The 20274-nt window shown below is 34.3% G+C and overlaps 1 protein-coding gene and 1 long non-coding RNA gene across 2 annotated transcripts; one reads left to right on the top strand and one right to left on the bottom strand.

Annotated features, from left to right (window-relative positions):
- Window positions 1–292: 292 nt before the first annotated feature.
- LOC148273590 (uncharacterized) lies at window positions 293–2243 on the bottom strand. The gene is made up of 2 exons (XR_015824536.1): window positions 1000–2243; window positions 293–343 (listed from the first exon to the last, which is right to left on the bottom strand). It is a non-coding gene; the product is annotated as an uncharacterized LOC148273590 (long non-coding RNA).
- Window positions 2244–12802: 10559 nt separating this feature from the next.
- LOC148273589 (leucine-rich repeat-containing protein 47-like) lies at window positions 12803–20052 on the top strand. The gene is made up of 6 exons (XM_088238462.1): window positions 12803–13474; window positions 13935–14393; window positions 15422–15581; window positions 18239–18341; window positions 18677–18974; window positions 19489–20052. The coding sequence occupies exons 1-5, from the start codon at window positions 12853–12855 to the stop codon at window positions 18959–18961; spliced, it is 1629 nt and encodes a 542-aa protein (XP_088094588.1). The 5' UTR covers window positions 12803–12852; the 3' UTR covers window positions 18962–18974; window positions 19489–20052.
- Window positions 20053–20274: the final 222 nt, after the last annotated feature.

Below are 20274 nucleotides of genomic sequence, written 5' to 3'. Positions count from 1 at the left end.
TGAACTTCCTCATTGTACATGCCTGAATATGTATGTGTTAGTTATTCAAGCTGTCGTTCCATAAAGAGTCAGTTTATGGAAGTCAGCAAATCCCTTAGTCTGTCTGGTAACTGTTAATGTCTATCTATGACTAATGCCCATTATATATTTCCAATGCAATAGAATACTGAGATACATTACAATATTTTTTCTGGTATGGTAATGTCACTTCACAATCCATTTTACGGCGTGTTTGCGAATAACATAGATTTAGAATAAAGTAGATGCCAATTCCACTAGTGAAACTTTTGTAGAAGTCATTTAAGAGTAATTTTGTATGTATATTAATGATACCACATTATTTCTCAGAGTAATAATGCGCCAAGCTATAGAATAGCCCAAACGCCGGAAAATTATTCTATGACTATTAAGTATTGAGTTAGCTACAGTTCGCAGCAAAACAATGGGCCATACTCAGGTCGAGAATTGCCAAATCGAATTAATTTAATCCATTGTTGCCGCGTATTGTCATCTTTAGGAATGCTAAAAAATAGCACCTACATGTTAACACATATTTTTCACTTGAATTAAAATTCACAAATTTATCACCTAAATTGAGAAAAAATAATATCTGAAGTAAGTTGATATAAGAAAAGTTTTTAAGCAACATAATACACATGTCGGGACAATAAATGCCAAAAATCAATGTAAATCAAAGGAAAATATTCTAAATCAATTACCTGTGAAAACTGACTCCTTTAAGACCTTTGACGCTCCTTCAGCTCCAACCAAACATACTGCAATTCACCATTGTCGATTTTTATTTATTATAACGTAAATATCCAAGTTATTTACAAAACGAGCCAAGCACAGCGACAAAAGCATCCGTTAGGACCGTTACTCATCTGTTGTGAAACAAAACAAAATGTCCTCCAGCAGAGTGATGTTGTCACTAACCAACAACTCTTCCGTTCTATGAAACATATCGATAGTGCTTCTCTATAGCTGGCGCATTATTACTCTGAGTATTATTTAATACCATTTGTAGAATGTAGGTTCCTACTTATTGGAATTTTGTTTGTTGAATATTTAAATTAGGAAAAGTGACTCATCATTGGTTGACAATCGATGGTCTAATTGGCAGCCATCTTGGTTTCTATATTAAGGGCAAACGGCACTAAAGCGACGCTGTGTGAAAAAAATATGTACGGAGTGCCCAGCAGTGTAGCGTCGCAGCTGTAGTACGGTTTGTTTCATCCGAAACGGTGAAAATAATAATATCTCTAGTACGGTTTGGCCTTGGATAGAATCCAGGATAGCGGCCAACTTATTTGCACTCTAAAAGAGTTGAATGCTTTTGTCATCATTTTTAGATACTTACTTTTAAATTTTGATGAGAAAATATTTGAATATTATATATGTTTCACTGTAATTAATACAATTGTCACTTCACATGTAAATCGCCTAACCATTTTATGTAAAACGGTAAAAAATTGGTAGGCTAAGATGTTATGTAGATGTACAGGTTTTAAAAAATGGTGTGCTCATTTTTACAACATAGGATTTTTCAAACTATCTATTTTTGGCATACATTCTGGGACAGGTAGATTAATTTTACTATATTAAATAAGCAAAGCGCTAAATATCTGTTACAAAATTCACACAAATAAAAATAAATGCCCATATCAGTAGTGCCAACAGAAAAATTAACTGTTTATCGTACCGGGCTCCCTTTTTACACAGATTTTTTTTCACTATATCAAAATAACACCGTGCACAAATAATAAACAATTTGAATATTGATTGATATATGCGTGTCTGCTGTCTGGAACTTTAATCTGTACATGGTCAAAAGGAAATGCCGATTATTCAACTCTTGTATTGATGCCAGCACTATATGAGTGCGAATCCTGGCACCTTACCAAAACTCAAAAGACCAAATTTCTTAGTTTTGAGAGTAAGTGCTAGGAAAAATATTTTCTTATGGGCAGTGAAAATTAGAGCATTAAATTGTAGTGCAAAATTTCTTGAAAATGTGTGAAAAAAATAATAAAAAATGTTTTAATCTAAATGAACTACTTTGAACGATGTCACTAGTTCATATAAATCAACCAATGATAAGAGAGTTGTGAAAGATCTCCAGCTTACGGTAAGTCAACAGACCTATCGGCAGAACTGACCGAGAAGAAGCGGAAGTGAACTTGAGATGTCACACGCGGAGTAATTTCAGAAATAAACTTTCAAAATTTTTTCAAAAAAAGAAATTTTCAAAAATCAAAGCGCTGAATATTTTTAAATTCGCTTAGTTTAATAGTCTACTAACAAATAATAAATTTAAAAAATACCGAGCTTGCTCATTATGGAATTATTTTTTTACATTTGAAGACACGTAAAAATATCATTTTACCTCTTTCCTCTAAAGTGGTCAAATTTGAGATACGCTGTTATGGATTGCCGTTGACAATATTATGTCTTAAGCTCGAATTCTGTTTTTTCCAAATATTTTATTTTTCTGATTTTGCCTTTTTTTCTAAATGGGGGTCTGATTTTTACCCTTTCTCTGGTATTTATGATCATGTTTAAGTTGACTTTGATTTAAAAAAATTACAAAATTCTGTGATTTTTTTAGAATTTTAATCTTATTCACAAATAGCAAGGTATTGTAAAATATTATTTGTCTTATATATTTGAGACCAGACCCCTGTGTATCTATTTTTTTTTCAAAATAATTATGAAGGCTTTGTTTTACAGTGAAGTTAATTTGTTTAAATTTTCTTGATTTGATAAAAATAACACGATATTGTTGCGTGGAACGTACCCCCTGTGTAAAATGGGAGTTTGGTTATAGTGACTTTATTTTACAAATTTACTTATTTAAATATGAATGTGTTGTGAGTCCAACTATTTGAAATTATACATTACATTACAAAAAAACATACATAGATCTGTATCCCCCCCCTGATGATTTTAAAACAATCAAAAAATTGTATTAGAACCTTATTAACTACATATGAGGGTACTACTTGCAAACCTTGACATAATCATGCTTATGTCATCACTGCTTACGAATAAAATATTTAATGATTTCAATAAAAAATTTAAGTTAAAAAAAGTTGAAGTTAAGTATTGTATCAGTTTTTTGTGATTTGCTCAAAATAAAAAAAGATGGATTTTGCCGGGTTCGCAAGTACTACCCTCATATATACAATTTGTATTGGATTACGTACATGTATATATTTATATCACATTTTTAGTTTTAACTGCTACATGCCTGTACTTATATGTTTTGAAAGTGTTAAATTGACTTTAAGTTAATAGTATTTTCCATTATGACAATATAAAAAAGACAACATAGTTTGATATTTTTTGGAATGTGTACTTTGTGTGGAAATTGCCATAAATAGACCTACATAATAATTTTAAATGTCTGTTTCTATTCTTTTTTTAAATTTGCATCTAAAATAATTTTTGTTTCTTGCTCAAAATTTTCACGCGCCTCATATCTTCCTCGCAGTCTCTCCAAAAGCGGTTTCTGCTTCCCCACCTCACTATGTCTTCAACGCCAGACAGACCTTATCGTCTCATTTCTGATCCGATCTCTAATAGTTCTGCCTGCGATGGAGCGTAGGGCTCTCATTTCCGCTACTCTGAGAATGTTTTTTGTCCCGTTTGTATCGGCTCCCATTTCCATCCCGTAGGTCATGACGGGCGGACGCATATTTTATATTTCCTGACCTTGTTTTTCCATCTAGCGTCCCGCAAGCAGCCAGCCACGGCTGTGGCTTTATTAGTCCGTGTTCGTACTTCACCATACAGGTCACTGTTGCTGGACATCTCTACACCTAAGTAAGTTTACCGAGTGACTTGCTCAATAGGCACATTATTGATGATCAGTTTCCATCTGTATATCATGTATTCAAATAATGTATACATTTTTTTAAGGGCTGGACCCTTTTCAATTTCATTATCATCATCATTGCCTTTTCCACACCTGATAGTGCATAGGGCACTGCACTAGTACATCAATCGTGTTTATTACACGAAGGTAAGACAATCAGTTTGACGCTTCAGGGATTATTCAATTAATTTATTTAAAATAATACATTACAAAATAAAATTTAATACGTACATATTATAAAAAGACAAAAAATACATAGAGACACTCATGTCAAAATAGTAGGAGACTCCTGCTCCGGAAAACCCCTTCGGATACATGGAACAGATCAACGTCCAGAGCGATGTTGTTCAGCATAGCGGCAGCCCTTCCAACAGGCAGGTTGGTCCTGTATATAGGAATATGAAACAATCTATGTTGAGGCTGTCTTAGGTAATTATCAGGAACATACAAACCAATGCTCATCATAATCTCAGAATTATCAATCGTACCGCCCAACAATCAATAAAAATGTGTAGTCAAATGCACATTCCTTCTAGTCTCTAAACTGTTGTAGCTGAGCATACCCTGGAGAAACTCAGTCGGGTAGAGCCGAGGATAATACCCGCACTCTCTCATGTAAAATCTCTGAAACTTCTTTTGGATTTTCTCTATCAAAAGAGAGTACTTCTGTTTATGTGGCCCCCAAATTATCGAGCCACTCTCGAGTCTACTTCGCACCAAGGAGTTGTAAAGAGTTCTCAGTACCCGGGTATTTTCAAAAACCCTGGCAGTACGCAGAACAAATCCTCACATCTTAAATGCATTACCACTGATTGTCTCATGTTGTTGTTCATGAAATGTCAGGGTGCTCGCAAATATAACGCCCAGATCCTTAACATTCGATGTTCGTATCAGATTCTGGTCATTCATTTTGTAGCGAAAAAATACAGTTTTTTGGGCCCTAGTGAAGGACGTGACCATACACTTGAAAACATTAAACCTAAGTTGGTTTTGCCTTCCCCATTCAGATATATCTAATAAATCTGCTTTGAGAAGATCAATTATTGCGGTATTATGATGTATTGTGGTGTAAAATTTGTATTTAAAATTAATATTTCAGGTCCATCATATCGGGGATCGAACCCGAGACCTCTCGCATGGTAGGCAAACGCGCTGACCGCTAGACCACAAGGCGGACATTGTATTTAGTAAATTAATTTTCAAAATTGCTCAACACAAATTTAATGTAAGTCATTGGTTCCAATGTATGATTGAGTCCAAAATCATTACTATTAGCTTATATAGTTTTAAAAACTTGCCTTACTAAGCTGTGTCACTTTTATAAATATTTGAATTTATTAATGTCGTTATATTATTTTTACATAGTTGTTTTTGTGTATAGTTTTTAGAATTCATACTAACACATTCGCGGTTATGCCGGTTATAGCCGTCAAAATCATGTCTTTCATTTAGGAAATGGCTGCTGTTGCTGTCAGTCCAAAAGACATTGGTAGTGAAAAGACGACAACAGTCTATGTGAAATTGAAGTAATTATATGGTAGGCGGAGATATTGTGTCCCTATAAAAACCAGTTAGTCAAATAACATCTACTTCAAACCATCAACTACGGTCCAATCGGAAGTGAAATACAGTAGAGATCCGGTTATCTGAACTCCAGTCACCCGGATTGCCGAATATTGGGATCATGACAAAGCTCGCTGGTGGCCAGCGCATTTCTTCGTCAAAGCAATTAACTTTGCTGGACATTTTTGAGTATGTTTTTATGTAATAGTCTGGCACTCATTAATGTTGATAATAATTGGAGTTTTACTGTATTCTAAAAAAATATAAAAATTACGATTTTGTCCATATTATTGGATCCTTGAGAAGGAAGTGTCCACGGACGTGTTAAATAACTGATTAATTACAATATTATAAAAAGAGTATATTTTGAGTATTTGAGAATAAACTCATTTCATATTTAGCAAATATCGCGACCGATAAAAAAATGTAAATGAAGGGTAGTGAAAAAAAAATATTCAGCAAATTATTTTTTATAAAAAAATGCATGTAGCAATGTTTGAACCATTTTTTTATTGCAACTTTTTGAGCATCATATTCATAAATAATAAATGTCTGTAAAACACAATAAATTATCTTTGAAATTACAACTAAAACACTAAAATGGTGGCAATAAATGTTTGTAAAACACAAAAAGTGTTTGCAAAATTACAATAAAAAAAAAAACACGAAAATATTCGGCAATAATTTTGATTATCGATTTAACTTACCAAGAAGTTGGTATGATGATTATTGACTAACTTCAGACTCTTGAGTTGTCAAGAACACAAAAATGGCGGCAATTAATGTTCGCAAAACACATTAAACTGTCTCTAAAATATAAAAGTTGGTATAATGATAGGAACTAACTTCAGGCTCTCGAGCTGTCAGTTTTCAGTGCAGATTGCAATTTTTCCCGACGTCGATTGTGGAAAAAAAACCTAAAAATTGGTTTTTAATGTTCTAAAAAATTCTAAATTCAATGGGACTACAAAAATTATACATAAATCGCGGGAAAATTCAAAATACGGGGACGTAGTTTCGGGGTTTCACTGTACATATATTCCTGTAGAACTCGTTACCATAGCTACTACAATGGCCGTCAGTGTTATTATTATTATTATTTTTTTATTTAACTTTTTGTACATAATGTTATTTGTACATTGGCGGGCTTATTGCCAAATGGCAATTTATTCCAACCAACCAATAAAATAAGAGTTTTATTTTTATAATTCAAGTTACAGAACATATTCAATTTATGTGCTTAGAATTGTGAAAAATGTACTTAAAAATATAACTAAGTATCTACTTATTCAATAAATTGGATTGTATTAACGAATGAAATGATATTGCACCTTTATTAGTTGCTTTCAGTAGTGTCACTTGTATTATTTTTTGTATATTATATATTTCAAAATTCTTATTGACGGTCTAAGCTAAGTATCTCTACTTAAAATCTAACATCCTATTTTATAAAATCAATTAGTTTATCAAGCGCAGTATTGTTACTAATTAATCATCACATTATTTGGTCATTCACTGTTGTTATAAAGGTGCGATATATCTGCTCTGTTGTGCACAGCTTTCATAACACACAATGGTATTTTTCTGCGTGGCATCGCATTTGATCACGAAGAAAGTCCATTAGAGAATGTAGGCCTTTGCCTTACCTAAGGCTGAACCCATGTATTTACATGCCATCAACATCGTGCTTGTAAAGTGTCTGTTTAAATATACATCTTTGTTTTAATATTATTTATATTTATTGGAATTTAAATCAATTCTAATAAAAAAATACTGGATTTTACCAACACCAATCTACATGCAGGCCTGCAAGGGAAATAAAGATGGCCGCTAGAGTAGGCCTACCGTTTTTTTTTATTTTGGCACAAAATATACTAAGGTAAAATTGATACTTTTTATCGTTTTCCTAGTTTTCGAGCTGCTCTGCTAATAAGATTGCTGCAAATCTTGATCATTTGAAGATCAGTCTTACCCTTCTGCAGGTTCATTTGAAGGTGCTTACTATTTTTAGCATTTAAATTAACTAGATTTTTACAGCTCATCTGTGTGCATTTGATTAATTTTTCAAAGATGAGATTCAGTGCAATAATAAAGCATGTTTTTTTCAATAGAAAAATAATATCAGAGCACAAAAAAATGTGCTTTGTGAATGCATATGTAATTTTCAAACGGTTGTTTATATTTAAAAAAATACTGTTCATACCACATTTTTTCAAAACTTTTTTTAATGTGGAAAAATTAGCGCTCAGCAATGGAATCCTGGTTCCAAACCTAATGTATAAAAGTGAAGTATGGAATTGAAGGAAAAAGAATTAAAGTAGGCTGGCTTTTTAAAAATGTGAACTTAAGCGAATGTGCAGCAAAATGTATGATAAACGCTGATATCCGTTCAAAATAGAGTCTGAGATGAGCATTTTTAACAGAATAAGGAGAGGGCTGTTGCCATTTTCGATTATAGAATAAATGGATGACAAAGAGTGTTAGTTCTTGAATAAATTTTGTAATGCAATAATTAAATTTAATCCTCAAATGCATTTTTATAAAAAATAAAATACGTAATGGAATTATGGTTGTAATATATAGGAAAATAATTATTTGACTTACAATTCTTAATAAAAAATATATTTTTTTTTATAAACAATAACATTTTAAAATGCGTTCATTAATAATCTGACATGTAACCAATTAAGGACCGTTTTCACAAAGCGAAATATCTCCAAAAAGTAAAATTTTCACTATGTTTTTTTATGATGAAAATAACTACTAGGATTTTTATAAAAACAAAGAGACTGTTTTATAGAAATTCTACATCCTAACTCAACTGGAAATCAATAACATAGAATAAGTGAAACTATTTATTATAAAATCCAAACTTTCCGAATTTTCACAAAAAGGATACATGTACCTACATATTTTATGATAAGAATGTAAATTATTAATAATACACTAGCAGCTATTAAGCTAATGCGTGTATATCAAGTGTACAAGTGTACATGGTTATTAAACATTATTTTGGCAGTTTTTGAATACATTAACTGAATAGCACTAATCACTTTCTCAGGAAGGCCATTCCATTTCTCCACAACTCGGTTTGCCAGGAAGTTCTTCCTGGGGTCGGATGAGAAGGAGGTAGTGTTTGATTTCAATGAATGACCTCTGAGATGGCGGTTTTCATTCATAGTAAATATTGATTTCAACTTGGGTACATTATATTGCTCAGTTAAGATTTTGAACGTTTCGATCACGTCACCACGCTGCCTCTGCTCTTCCAGTGAACTTAACCCAAGCTCCCTTAAGCGCTCCTCATATGATTTATTTCTTAGATAATATATCGTATAGAAAAGTTTATTTATCTTAGAAATATAACATGTATGTTTTCTTTTGCGTGAAATCATTAACTGTTTTTTGTATTTTTTTTGTATACCTGAAATATTTTTATTGAATTATTATTATTAATTCAATTCAACTCGCTGTAACTTCGCACATATGTCGTTTTACTTAAATCTTATTTCATCAATCGATAAATCTCATATAGACGTATCCATTTCCGTCAAAAAACATTTTTTTGTTTTTTTTTGTAGATATTTCGCTTTGTGAAAGTGGTCCTCAATTAGTACCAGAGTTTGATTTCAAAGTCAAATTAGTGTATTGATCAATATTGTATTATATTATGGAAGTATGCAACAAAATGAACATTATGTGCATTTGAGGATTAAACATATACAATAGTTCCTATAAAATAAAAATGCCTTATGTAAATTTAGCTTATGAAATAGCCATCATAATGAGAAATTATACTGTTTTTTTTTTATTGTTTGATTTTATATGAAAGTAAAAAAGAGTTGAATATATCTCGCATTTAGCTTGTCACACACCCACTTTGATGTGATGTCTTTGATTTTTATTACTTATGTTATTTGTGTAATATGATTTGTTTATAATGTCTTAAAATCTTTTAAAAATCATAGTGGCGTCAAAATGACACATAAATTTTTAATAATGATTTGACTGAAATCGTAGTAAATTTTTTTTTTTTTAACTTATCGTTCTGAATTTACTGCTTTAATTTAGATAATCATGATTTGGATATATTTAATTCTTTTAGAATATTTTTTGTTTTACGTGTGTACTTATGTTCATTATGATCTAAGAAGTGAATCAAGTATTTTGCGTACTTATGTTATGGTAGGAAGGCATTTTATATTATTTTTCCAATGTATACGTTATTGCGAGATTCTTAACCTCGACTCAATATTTATTTATGTGATATAAATATTCTTTTACCTTGTATCAAAAAATAAAGTCTTACAATAGCAAAAGGATTTTTTATTTATAACTTTTTGTATTATATACAGATAAGATTATATTGTTTAAAAAAAACATCCTCTTTACCTACTTATTGCATTTAATGGTGCACATGAAGGCAAAATGATTTGTCTTACGATTCAAATGAGTTCGAGGACTATAAACAATTTCAGTAAAAAAACAAAGTCTACATGGAAATTTCACATCGAACCCCAGACTCCAAGCATGGTAGTACCCGCCAACCACGACACTGTTAGGAGAGTAACAAAAGTGCTAAAGCCGACTGCGCATTTTAATTTGAAAACGTGCTGTTGTTAACCTGCAACAATGCACACGCAGGTAAACAATCATAACCTGCCATATTTTTGACGCCGTGTGATCCCGCAAACAAAATTGTAATGTATGGACAAGTATTAGCATGCGCACACTGGTAGGTAAACTCCTACAGCTGGCCAATGCTATCCCTACTGTCCAAGCTTAAGCACATGTCTCACAGCATAATGTGCGACCAAAAATTACCATCAAGTGAATAGGATTTTGTTTCTTGGTGTTTTATTTGTGGGCCCACAATTTCAAGTAATTGATCAAATCGATGGTCCTCATTAACAATGTCGGATATACATTTTTACCAATTGTCACTTATTTATATAAATATAATCACAATAAAAAGTTACATGGTATACAATAATTTATTTTATTGAAAATCATGTTATTCGGTGAGTTTCTAGGCTAATATTGTCGGTAGTAATAACTTTGTCCATGCAACAGCGTTGGTAAAACCGAGTATGGATAAAACTACTAAACTACTTTGAACTGTTCTACTCAAAAGTAGTCATTTTGCAGAACCGACATTGTTAATAGGGACCATCAAAATGTATCCATCCTCATTCCATAGTATTTTTTTTTAATGTTTATTTTCCCCGAAGTCATTGATGTAGTTGATAAAATTGCCCATTAGGAGGATTTACCCAAAAACGAAGCTTGAGTTTTTTTTCTCGCTCTCTAAATTAATGCATACACAAGCTGTTTCTACAACATCCATTTTCAACTTATGCAGTACTGGTTTTTTACCCGCCAGTGCGTGCAAAGCTTTTATTTTTTAATTTACTCTTGTGGGACTAGGAGTTTATCACGGGGGGGTAAAATAGGAATATTAAAAATTAATGTTTTTGTTGGGGGGAGTTTTTGGTTTTTGATAGTGTGGCGATGAGAGAAAAATTATAGACAAGATTTGATCATCTCGGAGGCTGTGAAAAATCAAGTTCCGCGTTCGCACGTATGAATAGACGGAAGCTGTCCGTCTCTCCGCTAACTGAGAGAAAGCGGGAACATCCGCCGAACGAAAACTTGAGATGAATATTGAAGATCGCGTCTTCCTGGTGCCTTTTTTGGATATGTGGTGTAAAAAGTTACTTCGCCATGTGTTCCCATTTTTATTCCCCGTCATGATAATATAATCCTAATCAAAACTAAATGAATTTAAAGCCCAATAGAAAATAAAGAAAACTTAAATCTATTCTGAAAACGAGTAAATTGGAAGATAATTTAAAAAGCTTGAATGTTTTATGTTTATTAAACTAGAACACAATAATAATCTTAGAACTAGTTACAAACATGAGAGAAATAAAAATACTTACAGATCTAGGTCCTTAACTAATGCAGTTCGTAATTGTCACTCGTCACTAATACCTTAATTCTAACGCAATGGTGGTTTCACTTATGTGGAGAGATGACGGATGGTGGTCCGGATGCTGTTTTCGGACGAACACATGCTGGGCGATGTCCTGGGAGGAGATCTGCCATGGATAGAGCCTTGGGCGGCTCTCGGGATTCGGTCCCGTGGCGATGGTGACTGCGGCAGCCAACTCGAAGACTGGCCGGCCGTGGTTTGGGCACACACGCTGGCAGTGCAGGAAACTGGCGTTCCTTTGGAGGACGATGAATATCCTGGATGTGGAGAGAACTTCGCGGCTGGAAGGCGGCCTCCGATGACCCTCGTGGAATAGTCGGATTCCACGAAGTTTGCTACGTAGCACTGGCTACCCGTACACTCACTGCACTTCAACTCCCTAACTTCGACTTCCACGCTGCATCGTCTCCGCGATCGAGGGTACGATCGCGTAGACTTGACTCACTTCCCCGACTGTCGACCGACTCTTGGTCGACTCTCCTTCCTGGCTCTTTAGAGATAAGATATATGAAATTTGAAGAAGAAAGGTTTGTATGTATTACTGAGGAATTAATTATGCGTTTTATTTTGTTATTTTGAAATAAGTTTTTAAAATACAAATATTATTCTAATGGCCATCGGTTTGCGAATTATTATTAAAAAGGTTCTGTTTTTCCCCAGCGGAAAAACATGGGTCAATATTTAATGTTAAAGTTATTATTTTCAATAGAAAGAGTTTTGGAATTCCGGGTAATTCGCCGCTCGGTCATTTGAATTTAACCCGAGGTCGTAATTGACATTAAAAATGGACGAAATATTCGTGGATACCTAGTAACGGCTCGGGTAAATGGGGATTTATTTTAATGTATTTATTTGTAAAGGCGGTAATTAAAATAGGGTTCTTTTGAGAATTGGCTGGCATGAACTAAAAGGTTATATTTAAATGCATTATTGCTGAGAAACCCCAGATTAGAGAAAACAATAGAATATATTGGAAAGTTATATTTAAATTCTTATTGAAATATTTTGAAACATCGCCGCGTTTTTTCCCAATACAAACAAAGGTTGATTTTATAATCTAAAACGAAAACACTTGCTTATTTTTACGGGGACAAAAGATTTTAATGCCTGAATATTTTAGACAGCTATGGAAAGCTTGTATCAAGTTCACCGGCACGTTTAAACTCCCGCGTGTTTTCCTTGCCGAACTTTTGAGTTGATACATTTTATACACTTTATTTATTAGTGTTTTAAGAGTATAGGGTAACAAAGTATTTTAGGGTGCATAAAACTAATTTAAAAAATGTGCCAGGTACGTACTGGGCTTATTTAAAAAAAACATATATTTGTCTACGGCTACCCTACCCATTGTCATCCAAAAAGCATCTGTCAGATTTTTAGAAGAAGAAGATATTAAAAATTTACAAAAACAGTGAAAATGTCGGTAGCGTGGCCCGAAGTTACCGCCGCAAAATCAGAAAATCGCCATGAAATTAAATTATCCGGCCCTCTCATATCTGAAAAAATATCCGAACGCGGTTTGGACAATACCATATTTTCGTTAAAAGGGTTGAACCTGTTGAATATTAGTGACACATGTTTTAATATTATCCCGGATGACATCAGCCGACTTGTCAATTTGCAATCTTTGCTCTTATTTGGGAATGAAATAGAACTGTTTAATGATAAAATATGTACACTGAAGAAGTTGAAGGTTTTGGATTTCTCCAGAAATCGTCTGGTTTCTATTCCTCCGCAAGTGAATACTTTACCGCAGCTGACTAGCATTAATATAAGTTCTAATAAACTAGAAGAATTTCCGCAGATCAACGCGCTACCTAACCTAATTTCACTAGATTTATCGAATAATTTACTGTCCACGTTTCCCGACGTGTGTTACGCCGAGAATGTGCATTTAAGCGACTTGAAATTGAACAATAATAAGATAGTAGAAATTCCCGGGACCATTAACCAGCTGCCGGTGCTGAAGAACTTCGATGTCAGCTACAATGAAGTCAAGATAGTTCCTCAGGAAGTTTCAGACATCCCGAAACTCAAGGGTACGTGTTAAAAATTCTCAACGCTCTTCATTGTACAGTCCACAGTTATATATATATAAATATATGTTTGGATAATTTATATAGCGCCATTTTTGTGAAAACCAGCACGTCTTGCAGCTACAGAGCGCTTGGACGGTTGGGATTCTAGTTCCTCGTCTCTAATTATGATATATAGGAGCTAGATTACAGCACGTCTTGCAGCTACAGAGCGCATGGACAGTAAGAAATCTAGCTCCTATTTACATTTTTGAATTTTTTATTTTATTTGACAATGAAGTTTCGAGTTTAAGTGATATTTTAAGAAACGAAATAAACACAAATTTATAAAAATAGAAGTTAGATTACATCAAGTCTTGCAGCTACTGAACGCATGGACGGTTGAAATTCTAGGCCTCATTTACTAAATTTAGATGTTTGATAGTTGACAACACAGTTACACTTCCACTATCTTTTTTTCCAGATATAAACCTCAAGGGGAACGCTCTATTGGACAATCGTCTGCTGAAACTCGTGGACCAATGCCGAACGAAGCAAATAGTGGACTACGTCCGCCAGAACTGCGCCAAGGCGGGCAGCGTCGACGCGGCCGGCGGGAAGGGCGGCAAGAAGAGCAAGAAGGGCCAGAACAAGAAGCAGGAGACCTCCACCGACGCTAAAGAAACCAAGGAAGATATCGCCGAAGAGCTGACCCACTTGATGCACGTCTTGCACTTCGGGGATGACACTCCCAACGTGAAGATCACGGACGAGGTCAAGTCGGTGCGGCCGCACGTAGTTTGTTGCATCGTCCACGGGCTCAACTTCACAGAAGACAGCTTCAAGAAGTTCATACAAATGCAGACAAAATTGCACGATACTATATGCGAGAAAAGAAATGCAGCCACCATCGCAACACACGATATGGGGAAACTCCCACCTGGTGTGTATACATTTCATTTATTCATTTATGCTTTATTAACACTAGCCACTTTAAACACTAACACTCCTACCATGCGAGAGGTCTCGGGTTTGGTTCCCGACATGGTTGATATGAAATATTTATTTAAAAGGGTGTTTTCACACTAGAATATTTCATAGTCCCTGGACTGGCACCTGAAGCGTAAGACTGATCATCTTACCCTCATTTGACTAAAATGATTCAAATATGCAGCGATTGGTGTACCAATGCAGTGCCCTATGCACCATTAGGTGCGGAAAGGGAATGATGAACACTAGTGGTTATGGCAGCCTCCGTGGTGTAGTGTTCAAGAAGCTTGACTCACGCATGGAAGATTCCTGGCCGATTCCCGGTGAGAACACGAAAATTTAATGTGTCTAATGTCTAGGTACTGGTGGATTTTTATAAGCTGGCGCGTGCGCTATACTTACACATACGCATTGTGTAGTATCCGTGAATAAGCCCATGGTATGACATCGCACGACATATGCATTATGAAAATAACCTCTGTCTCTCTCGCGCTCAGATGCGCTTATGTGCGTGACATAGACAACTATTGCTTTATGAGTTGCTAATGATATACAATATACACAGGATGCTTCTGCGTTCGTCTGAATTTCGCTGCGATTCTTAATAGTAAAAATATAATAATATGTACGAGTATTAAGTTATGGATTAAAAACACTGGTTTATAAATATGTAGGTATTTTCATTTAATCGAATCATGAATAGGTCGATTATTTAGTGATGCCGCTTTCACAAAACTTACACAAAAACATTTTTAATGTACAGAATACTGATTTTTAAAATTTTGATGTTTTTGATCTTGACAATATGAGTGAAAAGAACAAGAAATGTTCTAAATATTGATATGTTAAGTGTATGATTTATTTATGTATATTATGATTTTATAAATATTTTTGAATGCTTATTAGTTAATTCCAACAGGACCCTCCGACTTGCATGTTTAATTATTTTGAAATAAATATATTGTACAATATGGATTGTAGGAGATTTGCTGTATACTGCTCGCCCGCCCTCCAAGATTGTGATCCACCCTCTCATGAGGAACAAGACGTACACTGGCCAACAGCTATTCAACCAGCTACAGCAGGAGGCGGAGAATCTTCGCAAGGAGAAGAAGAGAAATGTCTACTCTGGAATACACAAGTTAGCCTAAATTTATTTTTATCAAAATTGATACAGATTTTAAAAATTTATTTAAGTTATCACGGAGCTTGTTACAGAAAAATTGTTAATACATTTATTATGCAATTATAAAGACAGTTACACGATTCCACAGTTCATTCATCATCATTTCTTTCCACACCCGATAGTGCATACTGTATGTAACCAGCGTAATTAATTCTGTAAATGTGCATTGGGATGGGACCTATGGCATGTTATGCTCTTCCAGCAAAGGCGTGAAATTGTGAGAGTGAAGTTATGTTTCAAAAGAAACTTAAAACCCACCTGTTATTAATATTATTATTATGGATAACTTAAATAGCGCCATTTTTGTAATCAACGGCGCTTTACATAGTGATTCTATAGACAAATAAATTTAATTGAAGCTCTTAAATTCGTAATTTAATTAAAATAATTTATTTTGTCATCACATGCTACGAATTTATTCAAATGATTTAGAGAACAAGTAGGTTTTAAGTTTTTTCCGAAACATCACTTCACTCTCACAGCCTCGCAACTCTGCTAGGAGAGCATTCCATGCCATAGGGCCTGCGACCGCAAATGCGCGTTCATTGAAGTTAGTGCGCTGTTTGCGTAGAGGTATAATAACTTTTCCTCTCACCGTAGACGTAGCTGATCTAAGCGTAAGACGCCTGTCAGCTAGTTCTTCTAGAATGCACAGTTCCCTTAGATATTCCGGAGCAGATTTGTGCAGTGATTTATACATAAGCCAACGGAGTTTGTATTCCACCCTCTGTGGAAAACGTAGCCAGTGTAATTTCCGAAGAAGTGGAGTGATATGACTGAACTTAGAGATTCCGAAAATAAGTCTCGCTGCAGCATTTAATACAGACTGTAGGCGAGTCATTTGTTCACCTGTTCTCTAAATCAGCGTTTTCCAACCGCCGATCCGCGATTGGTAATGCTCCGTTGAGATTTTTGCGAGACCGATCGCCATTTTGACACCATTCAGCCTACTTTCATCCCTGTTTTTCCATACTTCGCTCCCAACTTATATAAAAAAAGAATTGTTAGTGTATAATCAGAATACGAAACAAATATTTTCCACTCAATAGTTTTTTTTCACAATGGAGTTCAGCAGTTCACAATGGAGTTCTAGTGCCAACTCTAATGAATGGCAGCGAAGTATGGAATTGGAAAAATAATTATGAAAGTAGGTTAAATGTTGTCAAAATGCGATCCCTCAGGCGAGTGTGTGGTAAAACGATGTATGATAGGTGCACAAATGTCGAGATCCGTGAACTATGTAAGGTTGAGACTTGCATTATCGACACAATCAAGAAAGGAGTGCTGCGTTAGTGTGGGCATGCAGAGCGAATGGAAAGCGAAAGAACAGCTCAAAGGATCTACGATGCGAATTGAGCGGAGATAACCGCTCATTGTTTAGTGGTTGGCGCAATTTGCCTATCATGCTTGAGACATTGGGTTCGAATCCTGGTTAGGTCGACATTAATTATTTGTTTAAAATATGGTTTTTCACTGGAGTATTTCCTTTTCCCTGGACTGGTCACCTTTAGCCTGAGACTGATCACCTTATCTGCATGTAACAAAGGATCGAGAAACGCCACTATTGGAATAGCAATGCAATTATAAGAGTGTATTGTTTTCCCACCACGTAATGCTGTTATGTATTCAGTTGATCAAAGACAGCGCTAAAAATACAAAATTCAAGACTAGCTAAATCTTTCAGATTTACAAAAAATTTCAAATTACCAAAATGCATTTAGCTCACCCGCATGATAAAGGTTTCAACTATTTTACTTCACAAAAGTCAACAGATAAAAATGAAACAATGGCTCTATTGCGATAAGTTGAGTTCAGAGGAACACGCACTATCCTGGATACAAACTAAAGATATGAACTCTTTTTTTCTATGATATATTTTGTTGCCCTTTAATAATAAGGAATATTTTTATGTTTTTAAAAAATATTTTTATTTCCTTTTTTAATTACTATAAAAAAATACCATATAATCTTTTACAGAATATTTTATTTTCTCTTATGTTACACAAAAATATTAAAACTGTCTATTTATTATAGGAGCAAAAATTCATAAACATTTCTTGTATACCAACGAACAGTCCATGCCTTTTATGGGATTTTTTATTGACTATTTTTACTGTTAATATATATTTCATTTCTCTGTAATTATCCTTTATTTTTAATTACTCTGTTTTACCTCTTATGTATACTGTAAAAAAAAACAAAAAAATTAAAATATATATTTTATAAATCTTCGTATGTGTAGTCTCTTGAGTTGAGGAAATGCGGAAGTTTAAACATGGGCAGAATGGTGAATGTTACACAATGTGTGAAGTGGCCACTTAAACCAGCCAATGACAGCCCATAAGCTAGACTTCCATTTTCCCTTCTTAAAAATGTTTTCCCTCTCCGTTGCAACGAATTTAGATCTAAATAACTCCCTAGGGAGGAAATCCAGTCTGTCTGCTAACATTTGGACATAATCATAACGTTGTTTGCTTATAATTTAATTTAGCATAAATGCAATAAACCTCATTTTACTTCATTTTACCCTTTTTCACTGTTTTGTAAATGGAACATATTGTCTTTGTAAACACTGATTGTCGGCACTGAACTGATATTGAATAATATTTCAGATTCCTGTATCTTCTAGAAGGAAAGAAGCTGTATGCGTGCTTGGAAGACAGCAAGGGAAATGTCATCAGCTTTCCACCAATCACCAACAGTGACATTACCAAGGTAAATAAATTATATGAAACAGTGCTTTATGATTTTCCTGTCATATTTACTCTTTGAAATATTTTAATATTTAATTTAATTTTTACATTTATTTTTAATTGTTTTAAACTTCTACTGAATGTGTTTTATCATTTTTAGGTTTAATTTTTGTTTCTAAATCTCGATTATAAAATAATGTTTGTTTTTTTTTAAATAATTAAACCAAATATGTTAATATTATAAGTTTAGTAAAATACGATTTTGCCATGTGTTAATAAAATAAAATAAAATAAAATACTGAGTGTAAAATAAATAGAGTTAAAAGGTTTAGCAAAATAATTATATAATTTTTTTAGATGTCCCACGAATCTAAGTCCATGATGGTGGAAGTGACCTCGGCCCAGAGTCAGGGCGTCTGCCGCAAGGTGATGGACGCATTCCTCCTCGAGGTGCTGAAGACGGGCGTGGGTGGTCCCGCCGGCGGCCCGCCGACCGAGGGGGACAAGGCCAGTCCCTTCCACCGCCTGGAGATACAGCAGCTGAAGATCGTGGACTTGGAAGGAAACGTGAGGGTCGTGTACCCTTCCAAAGTAGATTTGTTCTACGAGGACGAACCTAAACTCACCATACAGAGAGCCTAGATCTAAATAAATGGTAAATAGGTAGAAAGATACATTTTATGTTTGAAGCACTAACTTTGCGGTTATTCATTATAGTAAAATAAATATACAACAGCTTTATTTTTAACCACTTATTTATTGCATTTATTTCACTTATTTATGAGATCCGTGAAGTGTGTAAGGCTGAGATATGCATTATTGTCACATGTCAAAAGTAGGAATAATCGGCGTGCGTGCATGAGAAGATGTACGAATGTAGAGGAAGCAAGGTCTGTATGCCAAGATAGAGTGTTATGGCGTTCTATCCTCTTTGCCTACCCCTACGGAGAAACGGCGTGATGGTTTGTTGTTGTCGTTGTTGTTGTTATATTTTTCATACAGAAAACTTAATTTTACTTTGTAGATAAAATTAAAGATAAATTTTATTGTCCCATCAGAATACGTACCTTGAAACATAACAATAAAAATAAAAAATAAAATATATTGCTCGTAATATGGTAAACAGTAACATTGTTGCCAACACTAAGTTATATATTTTATTTTTCTAGTTCCAATCCCCGGGATCGGTTTGCAGCAAGAACCCGCATCTCCTCCGCCCTGCACAGCCCTCGGTGGCTCTCCGACTGGCCCCACAATGTGTAGTTCACATCTTTGATTTGGTGGGGTCGTTCTCTGTGTTACGCTCCCTGTATAAAAACTGGCCGGTCACATAATTTAGCATGGTCTATAAAATATTTGTTACATTTTATGGATTTACAATATTTTGTATATCTCCAAATGTTTGTAAGCGAATACTGGATTTATTACTACAGAGATAGAGAGACATTTACAGGGCTTATGACTTGTTATTGGCCTGTTTTTGTGGCCAGTTTACTCACTGCAATATTTCACATTCTGCCTACACCGCGAGTACTACGCAGCATGTAAAGTGTCCACTTGAACCAGTTATTGCCAGTTTATAAGCCTCGACATCGATGTTATATTCTCTGTTATTAAAGATTGGTTTGTTAAATTTTGTAATAAACCTTAATTTTAGTTTGGAAATCAGTTTGATATTTAGTAAAGTGGTCGACATATCGCACTTCTGATAAAAAAGTCATATAAAAAAAAAAGATTTTTAGTTAAGTATGCAGAATAAATTATTATCAAATTTTTCATATCCTAAAAATAAACATTGATCGCGTCACTCGCCATTGAAAGCTCCGACCATTTACCCGGATCTGTTTAAATGTCTCGTGGCCTGTTTTCAGATCCGCACATTGCAAAAACAATGTTTTTTTTTAGCTTAATTGAATGGTAAATAACTTTTTTTTATTTCTTGTTTTTTTTTTATT

This window comes from Micrasema longulum, unplaced genomic scaffold, assembly GCF_059751315.1.
Source record: "Micrasema longulum isolate JH-2025_06_02 unplaced genomic scaffold, ASM5975131v1 h1tg001904l, whole genome shotgun sequence".
NCBI classification, from domain to species: domain Eukaryota; kingdom Metazoa; phylum Arthropoda; class Insecta; order Trichoptera; family Brachycentridae; genus Micrasema; species Micrasema longulum.
Note: the sequence above shows the minus strand (reverse complement) of the source record. Positions and strands in the feature narration are given on the sequence as shown.